Source organism: Cajanus cajan, chromosome 5, assembly GCF_000230855.2.
Source record: "Cajanus cajan strain Asha chromosome 5, NIPB_CcT2T_4, whole genome shotgun sequence".
In the NCBI taxonomy this organism is placed as follows: domain Eukaryota; kingdom Viridiplantae; phylum Streptophyta; class Magnoliopsida; order Fabales; family Fabaceae; genus Cajanus; species Cajanus cajan.
Window position 1 is genome coordinate 21,546,351 of NC_138521.1, and position 13,393 is coordinate 21,559,743.

At 30.4% G+C, this 13,393-nt stretch overlaps 1 protein-coding gene across 1 annotated transcript; it reads left to right on the plus strand.

Annotated features, from left to right (window-relative positions):
* Window positions 1-1,771: 1,771 nt before the first annotated feature.
* Window positions 1,772-12,866, plus strand: LOC109798519 (uncharacterized). The gene is made up of 3 exons (XM_083074152.1): window positions 1,772-2,327; window positions 6,973-7,095; window positions 11,452-12,866. The coding sequence occupies exons 1-3, from the start codon at window positions 2,051-2,053 to the stop codon at window positions 11,739-11,741; spliced, it is 690 nt and encodes a 229-aa protein (XP_082930278.1). The 5' UTR covers window positions 1,772-2,050; the 3' UTR covers window positions 11,742-12,866.
* The last annotated feature ends 527 nt before the right edge of the window (window positions 12,867-13,393 follow it).

The window sequence follows — 13,393 nt, forward strand, 5'->3', positions numbered from 1 at the left end:
CATGCTTACTAAGTGGGGGAGCCATAACAAGCCTCTCTCACTAAGTGGGAACAACCCTTCGAACAAGAAACTTTAGAAGGGTTTGGGTGATTGACGAGTCATATGTAGATCGTGCATGATGCATCCTTTCTATGTTGTGAGTTGAACTTAGAACTAGAGGAGAGTTGTGATGATTTGAGTTGAAAGACCTCATTGTGAGGATTTGAGTTGTGATGCTCTAAGAGCTCGAAAATATGAAAACACTTCAGAGAGAGAATTGGCTCCTAAAGTGAATGGTTATTGATTCATGAAGTGGAAAATAAGTAAGGCATGAAATAGGGGGTAAAATACCTAACTAAGTGATGGAAGGTGCATAATATTAGGAGGGTAAGCAACAAACTAATCACACATAAACTGAGTTGATGCATACTAGTGTTGTAGTAGACCCATAGACAAGTTTTATTCCTGATAGTAATACTAGACTTTTCATGTTTTACATCCACATTGTGGATTATATGGTTAAATGGGCTAGCTTACAAACAAAAAAGACAAAAAAAAATAATTTAAACAAAATAATGTAAAAGTAAATATATAAAATATCTAAATTGTGATTTTTTTTCTTTTGTGAGTTATTACTCGCTAATAATTGATCAAATTTAATAATATGATAAATTTATTAATAAAAGAACAACCAAATATAACTCATAAAATCACAAAAATAAATAAATAAAGACAATAAAAATGATGGGGAAAAGAAATTACTATTTAATAATAACTAACATTAATATATATCATTAACACTCAAATAAAAATTAAAATTATTAATAAAATAAAAAATATTAAAAATAATTTCAATTTTAAAAAATATAATATAATGGTGTATTGGTCAATTAGTTAACTCTTAAACAAGTATACTAAACTCGATAACAAGTGCTGGACCAAAGACGTTTATAAATGTCTAACACTCTAAATTTTAATGCCTACATAGACATTGACACTCATGTTAATAGGCTCAAAGATGTGAGAGGTATAATTAATAAGCTCAAAGATGTGAGAGAGTATAATGAATGTGTTTCATGCCATGATTGATTTAAGACATTTATAGCCTTGTTGACTTATGTATAACAATGAATGTTGTCAAATATTGATTATGCTAATCTTAAAATGTTTGAAGGAACGGTCATTGCTTTTAATTATTAGATTTAAATGTTTGACTTTCATTCTGAGTACATGGTGAACATCCCGGAGACTTGTCACTCATGTTGGATATTGAGTCAACTTGCCTAATCAACTTCAAGGTTTGTTTCACGGTCGTATCAAGGTCAAAAGCTTAATGTATAATAAACATATACCTATTCTAATTTAAATTTATTTTCATATCAATAAATATATAAATGGAGTTCTCTATATAATTGGTACAGTGATAGATAATATAAAATCATCTTTGAAAATGTTATGTTATTTAAATATGATTAGTGTTATATATTATTTTAAAATAAAATATTTTTTTAATTTTATTAAATATAATACAAATAATTTTAAAATGATAATCACACATACAAATACAAGACGTTAGTCTGAGTGGAACTAGACTTCTCTTAAGTAATGTTTCATATTTGAGTCTTGTTGATGAAGAAAAACGTAGTGGTGGGAGGGGAGACCCTACTAAAGGTCTATAGCTAGGTTTCGTAAAAGAAATAAGTCATTCACAAAGTCAATTTGTATTTCACACCAATAAAATGGGTAAAAAAAATAAAAATAAGAAAAACAAACATATTTTAAAATTCATTTAAATTGGATAATAAATATCATAAAAATATATTTAAATTGGATCATTGATTTCAAATAGCATTAAACATACTCAAGGAAACGTTCAAAAATAAAATTAAAATGTATATATATTCATTGCTAGTCATCAATGTAATAAAAAAAATTAATATAGGTGTCATTAAATAAAATACTAATAATAAATAGGCGGTTCAAGTACAATAATTTCTAAATCGATTTTTGACTTAAAGATTCAAAGCCTTGGAGATTTGCAGATTATTTGCGTTTAACATATTTCTTAGCCATGAAAAAATTTGCAAAGGATTCCTTTGCCAAGAAGTCTCTTTCGCCAACTAATATCAGTGATGTGAATCAGCCCCAAAGCCTTCCTACTTCTACTCCTAAAGTTGATGGTGGAAGACTGACGAAGAAACACTTGGGTGAAAATACAAAATTATCCAAGCAAGTAATAGGACATACTAAAGGTGTGGGTGAAAGGAAAATGGCAACTAATATTGTGGATTTCCCCAAGGGATCAACTAGAACAAGTGTCATCAGTCACAAGCGAAAACTTTCCAAAGGTATTAACAACAAACCTATCTCATTGCATTATCCCTTTTCTTGTATGTCAAAATAAAATTTTTAGTTTGGAATAAGTATAAACTAATTACTTGAGTCTTGAAAATATTAAATATTGCAAATTAAATTGAGTCTTTCAAAACTAAAACATTTTAGTGATACAAAATAATTTCTCATCACTAATTAATTATTTTTTCGTAGTGCAAATTGGCTTTAATGTAGGTGAAATTTTATGATTTGAGTAATTCAAATAAGGTTTGGGGATATTTTTCTATGTAGGATGAGAACTTGCTACATGGATTACATAAACTTAGGGGTAAATACAAGTTATACCTTTGTAATTTTTTTGATGGAGATGAGGTTGTTATGATTGAAGGAGAGACATATTCGCTACAAGAAAATCATTAATAAGTGATAGCCAAAGGCTGATACTAATGGCGAAAAGATGCCATAAACTTATCTTGCATCAAAAATTAAGTGATGGTCCTATGGTCGTCACTAATGAAGTCATCTTTGTATTGAGAAAATAAGGTTGGTTTTTACTAGCAATAATCAAAGTTGAGTGAAATTTCACTGAGTGAAGTAATAGAATTCAGTGCAATCATTGAGATATTGAATATGAGAGAAGTTATAGATGTTGTTGTTGTCACCCATCTTCTTATTAATGTGATCACTAATAACATAAGAAACCATTACTAACCATCGATAATAAAAAGAAAAGAAAAAACGAGAAAAGAAATGGGAAAAGGGAGAAAGCAGTTAGGAGAAAAAAGTGTGGCTTATAGAGTGAATATAAATGGTTGATAGTAAAAAAAAGTACAATAGGTTGCCAATTAACAACAATGTCATTATTAATAAGTTAGTTGTCCCTTACTTTTAAATTTAAGATATGCTTTGAACAAAGCAAGAGATAAAACAAATACGTTGAGATCATTTTACACTCTTAAAAGTGGCAATCTAAGTGTCGTTTATTGTGACACTTTTTCACCCCCTAAACATTTTAATAAACTAAAAAAATAACATTCATTTAAAATTCATAAAGAAGTTCACATGCAAAGTAAAAGGATTCACATGTCTTGTTTCACTGAATAAAACATTATTTTAATGATAAAAAGATTTTTCGAAAAAGAAATAACTAACCACAATTGCCTTTTCAAGTCCTCAAAATAAATTTAAAGGAAAAGAAACATTGTATAAGAAATTCTAAATATGAAACTAGAGCTGTCAAAACGGGTAATCAGGCCCGGCCTAGCCTGGCCCACCACAGGTTGACCATTTGGTGGGTTAACCCAACCCGGCTCATTTATTAGTGAGCTCAAAAAAATTTGAACCGGGCCCGACCTACCACGAGTTGGTGGGTTAAATAGGTTGGCTCACCGAATTTAAAAAAAAAGGATTTGCACACAGTGGCTTGCGGTGCTTGCATAATATACCTGTCTGATTTGCATGCGGTGGCTCACAGTGCGCGCAGTGGCTCGCGGTTCGCGGTGCGTGCGATGGCTCGCTGCTCGCAGTGCGCGCTGTGGCAACTATGCAGTGTGCGCAGTGGCTCGTGGTGCAGCGGTGGCTTATGGTGCGGTGTGGTGGCAGTTATGGTGGCTGGTGCGATACGGTGGCCGTGTGAGAGAGTCTGAGAGTGAGAGGGTCTGAAGTGATTTGTGAAGTTCAAATTGAAACCCTAATGGATTGCATTGGCCCAATAACTATTTTTTTTTATTACGGGTTGGTGGGTTAGCCTGGCTCACCACGGGTTCAACCCGAGTGAGCCGGGTTCAAAATCGACCCGTACTGAAATTTTCAATTTTTTTTTACCCAACCCAGTTCGAACCCGTGGTGGGCTGGGTTGGCTCACCGAGCTGAGCCAATTTTGATAGCTCTATATGAAACTAAGGTTCTCAAAAGAAATATGCACTATAATCCTTAAGCCTCATTGTAACACTAATTAGAGTAGCTGCATCAAAGCATAAAAATTGAAGCCTAAGCATTATTTCTCGTAGGCTCAAAATAATCTACCTGATCTTCTCTCGAAAATGGTGTTAGACCCAAATAATAACATATAAAACAAAGTAAGATAGGTGAGAATACATCTCACACATGTATAGACACACAAGAAATACACACACATAACCACGTCTCATAACATCCTTATTCATCCACATCTTAAAATCAACTAAAACCTTCACTTTACAAGAAACATAGGACTGATGAAGACTCATACTCTTAATTTTATATACATGTACCATTCTCAAAATCTCACAAGGAGCTCTCAAATGAATCAATCTAAGAGCGCATGGAAAAAACATAAAGGCCACCACACAATGGGCATTTGGCTCATGGTCCATTCTCACTAGAATTAATTCTATTAGAAGTTAGTCAGAATGTAAGAGTTGGTTGTGGTTACGTCCTTGCAGCTTGAAAGGTTCCACTCCATAGTACTCTCGAGGCCAAGGTAGAAGACCATAGAGACCCTCCCACATAGAAACACAACCGACATCCAAATAAATTATGTGTAAATGCATGAATTGCAATCATATCACAAACAAAAATATGCACAAAGTGCCATAACATCTTCATCACACTACCAAACCTCTATGTTTGGACTTCCCATATGACCAGGCTTTCCTTAGATTTCTTATTGCCAAGCCTCTACCTGGACTTTCTCCCATTACATATAAGCATCGCCTCATATCCCATCATACATACACATCTATTACATTGCACACAAGGTTCTCACATAAAATTCATATAAACATCTCATCTCACATTTTATGGCATGGTAGGGGGATCTGGAAGTTGGTGTGGAGAGCATATGGTGACGCACTCATGTGACCAATGTGAATTCTTTTAATACATTTCTTCATAAATTAAAATTAATCGATGTAGAATATATTTTTTATATTGGTTGTACAATTAGTGTAGAAAGCTCATTTTAATTGATGTCGTAGACCTTCTCTACATTAATCTAATTGTATTTTGGTTTTCATTTGTTTTACCTTGATTGTATTAAAAGTTTTGGGGTGTTTAGTAATTTGTGTTGATATGATTAGGTTTTGTTATAGAAATATGTTTTTAGGTGCGAAGTTTGTGAAGGAAAAGGTGAGAATTGTTTAAGGTATTGGGATGAAGGAATTGGTATTTAGATAACAAATCAAAGTAGGCTTTATTTAATGTGTGCTTGTGTGTTTGTGTGTGTGCATCTATTGTGCCACTTAATAACGTTTCAATGACTACATTTCATTGGTAATAAGTTATGCTTGTTAGTATGTAGTTTAAAATGATTGATCAAATAATTGATTATTGAACCTTAAACCTATTTGTTTTCCTCCTTTAAAGATTGAAATGATTCTTTTTAATCTTACATAAATCAAAATAACTATTTATTTTTTCTTCAAGTCATTATACCAGTTGTTAATGTTTTTTTAAGGTACATTTGTGAATGTTACAACCAAATAAAGTTAATATTAGTAGACATATTTATTGTGTCATGGGTAGTTGTTTATAACAAACATTCAAAATTTAAAGCCAAAATATGTTATGGTTAATTTTAGACATGAATTGTGTATAATAAAGAAATAATAACTTTATTACTTTGAGTTAAGACTTGCCTTTATTTAAAAAAAATCAGGAGCAACAATGATTAAATAACTAAGTTAATCTTCAAGATCCTGCTATCATATTAAAAACCTACTCCTATAAAAAAAATTTAAGATAGAAGCTTAAAACCTATTTGATTATTCTTTTTAAAAATATTTTTAATTATACACAATTTAAATGATAAAAAACTTTTTAAATTATTCTTGAAATAGTTTTCAACTTTTAAAATTAAAAATTCAAAAATAATGTTGATTGTCCATCATTTTTAAAAGTCAAATCCATCTTTTCGTGTTCTTCCCCCACTTTCTACTCCTCTAAGCTCCACCATAGTAGATAAATGGTGATTGCAGTTGTGGTAAAGTTGGCTTGGAAGAATTGATGGTAGGCCAATGAGATGTTGTGGACTGATGATCTTGAGGGGTTTGTACAAAAATTATTTTTAATGGAGGAAATGAATATGAGGAGGCTTTATTTTTTGTTGTTGTGTACTAACAACAATGAGATTTGAATATAAATCTTCATCTATTTTGTGTTTTTATGCAAGGCTTATGTTTCCATATTTCTTATAAATTTGTTTTGAAAATCAAGACTTATCAAATGAATACTTTTATTCGAAACTTTCTTCTCTAAATAAAAAAAAAGTTGGTGTTCTTGCTAGGTAAAATTAATGTTATGGTCAACAATAGTTAGTGATCATGGTTAGAAGTTAATAATAATGTGTATCCATAGCTATAACATTAGGTATATATTTCCCACAAAAATATAAAATTCCTTGCCATGGAAAAGTAAAAAACCCACTTTTTAAGGGAAATGAAATTGTAAGAATGTTGGTGACAAACTAATATCCATAGAAATTATTTTATTTACATTTTTTCCATTTTAAAGCTAAAAAAAATCTTTGTTTCTATGTAAACATTTATTTATAAATAGATATGAGTTAAATGTTCCCAATTGCTTATTAAGACAGATTAATCAATTAATTTTGTTTTGAAAGTTATTTTCTCATTGCTTTAATGCTTATGTGTGTTGCTTGTTATACAATTGTTGGTGAAGTCGTTGGTGTGGAAATGAGAAAGGAGAAGGCCCCATTGCTTATTGATCATGCCACATGGCAAAACAAACTAAAGGCTCCAAAAATCAATGAATTTGATTTGAATAATTCTCCTACCGATGCAGGTTAGCCTTAATTTGATTATTGAAAATATTACTTTATAATTAATGTTATTTCTTTAAATGATATTATTATCATTTTTACATTTTTTTTGAATGGGCATTCTCATGGGTGTATTTGTGAGACTAATCATTGGGTATAAGCCCCTTTGTAAGAATTTGTTATTTAGTATGAATATTGATTGATTTATCAATAAGAAAAAAGATACAAACTTATACTAATATGATACAAGAGGTCAAATTATATTTCCTATAACTAAGCTAAATTACCAATTTATAAATTAGGAAATAGAATCTTGTAATTACAATATTCACAAGATTAATGGCTTATTTTAAGCCTTGGATTGAATATTGGTTTGAAGCTATGTGCATATTGGATTTATTATCACAAAAAAAAGCACTAGTTGCATATGACTTACCATCAAACCCTTTAAAATGTTTTATGCCATGTAATTTTACAAAATATGGTGGCTATGAACTAATATTCTACTTCTACACTTGAACAATATATTGTTGTCTTTTTATTTTTCTTCTAAGATATTATTGTTTGGCCAAGTTAGACGCAATAACCAGTAATTGATCTTCTTGTGTCTTTACACTGAGCGCAATTTACACCGTAGAATGCTTGCAACTAAAGTAAATCAATAGATGGCAACAAAATCCCTTGACTAGGTGTTTGTTTGATATACTTAAGCATGTTATGAGTTGATTCTAAGTGTGGTTGTCGTGCCTTATTCATGAATTGACTAAATACATGTACAAGATAAGTCAAGTCTTATGCCTTTACACTTTCTTCTTGAGTCTTTACACTAAGCCCAATGTAGATGGCAACAAAATCCCTCGACTATTTGACCAAGTTTATAAAAGATGACAAAGTAGTCCTTGAAGTGAGGGTTGTTTCAATGTGAAAGTCTTGTAAATTAGAAAAAGTCTTGGCGGGGAGTTCACTATGATGGGTGGATTGTTATAGTGGCCTAATTATGGGTGGAACATAAGCGGAAGACAAAGGTGAAGAAAGGATGCCAATTTCTTCATTGGACATGGTAAGGAGTGGTAGGTTATTTAGGATGTTAAGTGTTGTTGGATCAATAGTAGTGGATGAATAACTAGTCTTGAAAGAAAGGTTTAAATCAAATTTAGAAAATGATTAAGAGAATTGAATTGTGGAGTGTTGTAGAGGAATTTATGCTAATTTGGAAAGGGAATATAGTTTCAAAGAAGTTAATGTCATAATAAACTAAGACCTTTTGTTGTGTAAGGTTAAAGACATGATATCTTTTTTACCCATAAGGATATCCTAGAAAATTATAGCATGAAGTACATGGATCGAAGTTTGTTAAGTAAAAAATAAAAAAAAAATGCAAATAAGAATAATTGGGATTTTTGTCAAGTAATTTTTGTATGGGGATTTTCTATCTAGAAGAGGAGTAACGATACCATTTATAAGGTATCTAGAAGAAAGAATGACATATCCCCAAAATGATTACAAAGTTCATCTTAAATGTGTAATGCACAAGTCATGTTCAACAAGTGTCTACATCTTTTTTCTTTTACCTCTTTTTGTTGGGGTGTATAAAGGCAACTAGTTTGATAGATTAGGCCTTTATTTACATAAAAAACTTTCAAGTTTAAACTCAGGCCCATTTCAACAATGAATGATTTTGATTTATGAATTAAATTATTTTTTGCCATGTTGATGAAATTTACTAGGAGGCCCGTAGTGTTAAATTTGTGTTTAATAAGATAAACCCATGTGCATCTTGTGTAATCATCAATAATAGTAAGGAATAATTTTGCATACAAAAGAGAAGTAATTTTATAAACACCACATATATCAACATGGATTACATGAAAATGAGATGTAGTTGTAATAGAACTTGAAAGTAAAAGGAAGCTTAGCTTGATTGGACAATGACATATTAAACACATGTCAATATCACATTTATTTTTGAAATATGAAAAAAATAAATAATGGACAAACTTAGGTTGATGGATGAACAAGATGTTGATGGCAAAGGGTCGCACTATGTTTTTAAGCATGGTTGGATGTTCCTTTCTGGAATTGATTAAGATGGTAGAGACCCTCCTATTCAATTCACATCTTCATCATCCTCCTTGAATGCAAGTCTTATATAACACAAAAATTGTGTAAGAAAATGGATATACAATAAGAATGAGAAGACAACTTATTAATTGAAATTAAATTCAATTGAAAGCTTGGGACATATTAAATATTATCAAGGATTAAATCAGGAGATAAGACAATTATGTCAATATGTGTCACTTAAGCTAATGAACCATTCAAAATCTCTATGTTGTGATTATTAACAAGTCTCAAGTGATGAAAAACATTAAGATTATGAACCATCTTATCGATGCAACCATTGTCTAAAACCTAAGTGTTTTGTTTTCAATGAAAAAAAACTTTACTTGAGAGCTCATCATGGGTTAAGAAATTACCTACGTTATTGGTAGAAAAGGATTTGATCTTTAATACATTAACTATTTTCTTGCTTTCTCCAACTATGAAAGGAAAATTCATTTTTCCTTCATTTTAGTCATAGATGAAGTAGCATGGTTTCCCTTTGAAATCATTGTATTAAATTTAGCCTTAGTTGCTTATTTCTTCTTGTTGGAATACTTAGTAATTTGCCTTTTCCAACCAAGAAAAGCATTTCAAATTCTCTTGACAATTCTTGGTTGTATGATTTGTTTTGTGGCACTTAGTGTACCTTAGGTCATTGTTTTTCTCCTTTAGATTCATGACATGGATTTTTTACAACAAAGGAAATAACATTTGGCTGTACATGTGCCTTCACAATTGTTGCTTCCAATTGTTTTTCAAGATGAAAGACTAAGAAATATGTTTTATTCACTATAAGGGTGGATTTTGTAGCAAAGTGTTGCTACAAACACATGTGCAAGATTCACTGAGACCTATAAGGGAATTTCATGGTTTTTGGTGTCTCCAAATACACAAAAACTTCTTTGATTGAACAATTTATGTAGATTAGGAAATAGTTGAAAATGTCATGTTCATCCTATAATCCTTTTAGGTTTGAAAAATTGGAACGTAGAGTATGTTTTCCTTGTACACAATTATTGATCTCGTTTTCAACATTCAACAATTGGATAACATTCACATGTAGAAAAATCTGCATTAAATCTCCCCACATATATGTTGCATCATTGCAATTAATCAAATTGTTGATGATATCCTTAGACATTGTTCCCAACAACCATGTCTCAACCAAAATTTTGCAGATATTCCACTACTTTCTTTCATTTGAACTCTACTTAGTTAGCTCTTTAATTGAGCCATCTATGACCCTAGTCCATATTTTATGGTTAAGGATATAGTCATGGATTGGCTCTGTATGCTATAGTTGTCTTCCACCAAAGGTTATGGGACAAGGATCCAACTAGGTTTATTAGAATGATGGATGTTCAATTGATGATTGGGATTATCCCAAGTGACACATAGAGTTGTGCTTATTGCTTCTGCAATAATGGTCAACTTAGGGTTTGGTGTTGTTCAAATTACCGTTCTTGATACCATGTAAAAAAAATTATTTGGTATTAATATTGTTTGATTCACCAAGAGGTCTTAATATATTTCTTATAATCAAGCTGAATTACCTATAAATTAGGAAATAATATCAAATTGTGTAAGTACAATATTTACAATATTAATAGCCTATTCTAAGAATGATTTTAGTCAATACCTTCCCATTCCCTTAAGGTAATAGTTTTAGGATTTTAATCCATAACCTAAATGTTAACTCATATTACTATATTTGTATGGACACTTGCTTAAAGATGATAGGTTTTATTGTATTCTTACTGCATTTCTCAATATTTTTTTTATGTATAATATGTCTTTAAAAGTTTATCATCCTAGAAATTTTTTGTAGACTATTGACAATTAGCTAATCTCCATTGTCTATCTTTGCACATGAAACTCCTATGTAATCTTAAAAATAAAAATACCATCAATTTTGACTCGATCAAGAAGAGTAAAGAAGGTAAGGGTATTATTTAAAATTATTGATAAATAATACATTTATTTTCTCATTTTCATACATACCCATTTTAGAGGAGATAAATATAATATCATCGAATCTTTTTGGTTAGTTATAGGGTACATAAGTATATCCTTGATAATCTTCCAAATTCATTTTGCTTCTACCCGAACATATCATATCCCTTATGTGCTTGGGAGGGATATGGAATCCTCCTTAAAATGAAACTCATCCTATGTTAAAGACCCCCTTCAATGTTTAGCATCCAATCATAATTTTTCTTATTTCTTGTTCAAATGATGTGTGTTTGATATATATATTGTTTGGTATATGATTGAAGGTCAAGAAAAACACTTTTCAAGTGGTGCTACATGTGACACTAGAGAGGGGCGTATAATTAAAGTGAAAGTAGAACCTTTTATTGAGGAATATGAAGCTCCTATGTACCCTCCTCTACCTAAATATGTAGGTTCTTCAACAACTAAGATAAAATTGGAGCCTTATGATGATGAAGAATCCAAGGACATGCATCATTTTGCTCTACAAGAAAATGAAAGCATTGGAAATACAAAGATTCTCAAATTTGACTTGAATGAGGTTCCTGCTGATGATGGTGAAGAGGAGGCCTAAATTTAGGCTCTTATTATATCAATTATCAACTCCCATATTTAAACCCTATAATTTCATATTAACTTCATCTTTAATTATGTGATTTGAGACTATTAAAATCTTTTGATATATTTTTAAGTTTAGACTTAATATCTTCACCAATGGTTTGATGTGTATTTGATTTGGATTAAAACTTCAAACATTTTTATGAATTTTCTCAACCATTAATGTCATATGATTTTGCAAGAAAAAAATAATAAATATATTCATGGGTCATAAATGAAAGACATGGTCAAAATATAGTTAGTAAATGGGATTAAACTATGTTTTTTTTCCCTTAAAACCTATTTTTTTAAAATTAAATAAACATTTTTTCACATTTTTTTTACATATTTGGCTAAATTTGTTATTTTTTAACTTTTCTATTTTAAAAAAAATTCTCATATTTACTTCTTAAAGAAATTATTTTTTAAAAAGTATCTTTTTAGCATTGAAAAAAAATCCAAGTCTTATCTATCATAGATCATCTAAAAAATCACCTATCGCTTATCCACACACCAAGTCCTAGGGCTAGTCCAAGGGTAAGGTTACTAAAGCTTAAAGCTTTAGGCCCACTAACAAAAAAAATGTTTGTTATTAGTTTTTATAAAGTAAAAAAGCGACATATATATTCAAAAAAACTCACATGTTTACAAAAATTGTTCTAATTTGTTTACAAAAAAAGCTTAAACCTATATCTTTCTCATTTAAAGAAAAAATTATATCCAAAAATTTGCTTTGGTCCTCATATTGTTAGGTCAACCCTGCAAAGTCAAATAGATTGGGCGTGAGGGGATAAATTAATAAAAATGCAAGACCTATATCGACTAGAGATAAGAAAAGTAGGGGGTAACTTTTATCTTACAAGCTAACTTTTTAAGATTGAGTTAGGCCAAAAACTCATATTCTATTATGGTATCAGAGTTATCCTAGATTCTTCAAAAAGTTCATCCACTGTTTATAAAAGCACCAACTAAATAGGCATGAAAGGATGTATTAGGAAAAATCTAAATTCGCCTATCCTTAGAAAAGGTCTCCTACGATTTATTCATGCACCAAAACCAATAGTGTTGGGTGTGAGGGATATATTGAGAAAAACTCAAGTCTTACATCGATTAGAGACAAAACTAACAAAGAGTATATAAATGTGGGTCAATTCTCACATTACAAGCCGATTTTGAATTAGACACAAACTCACATTCTAAGATTTAGAAACGTTTTTTTTTTCAAGAGTAGTGTAGTTTTTTAAAAATATAAATTATCATTATAAGTTAATAATTAGAAGATTTTTTTTAACCAATGCTTTAAGGATATTAGAAAAATATTTTTAATATAATTCTTTATTGAAAATTGCAATCATAAAATAGAGTTTGTTAAAACTTTTAAGCAATTCGATGATATTTTTACCAAACCACTTCTTTTTAGATTGGTTTTTCCTTTATATAAGAAATAATCTATGAAAAACCTAATTCTTATAAATATATATTTTATATGTTTTGATCCGTGTTGATTTTTTCTACATATGTTTGGTTACTTTCATGAATTATGGAAATTATTTCTTTTGATTTGCAGTTGGTTGTGCTACGACGTAAAATCTATTGTTGTAATCCATTACATAATGCATGTAATTCATG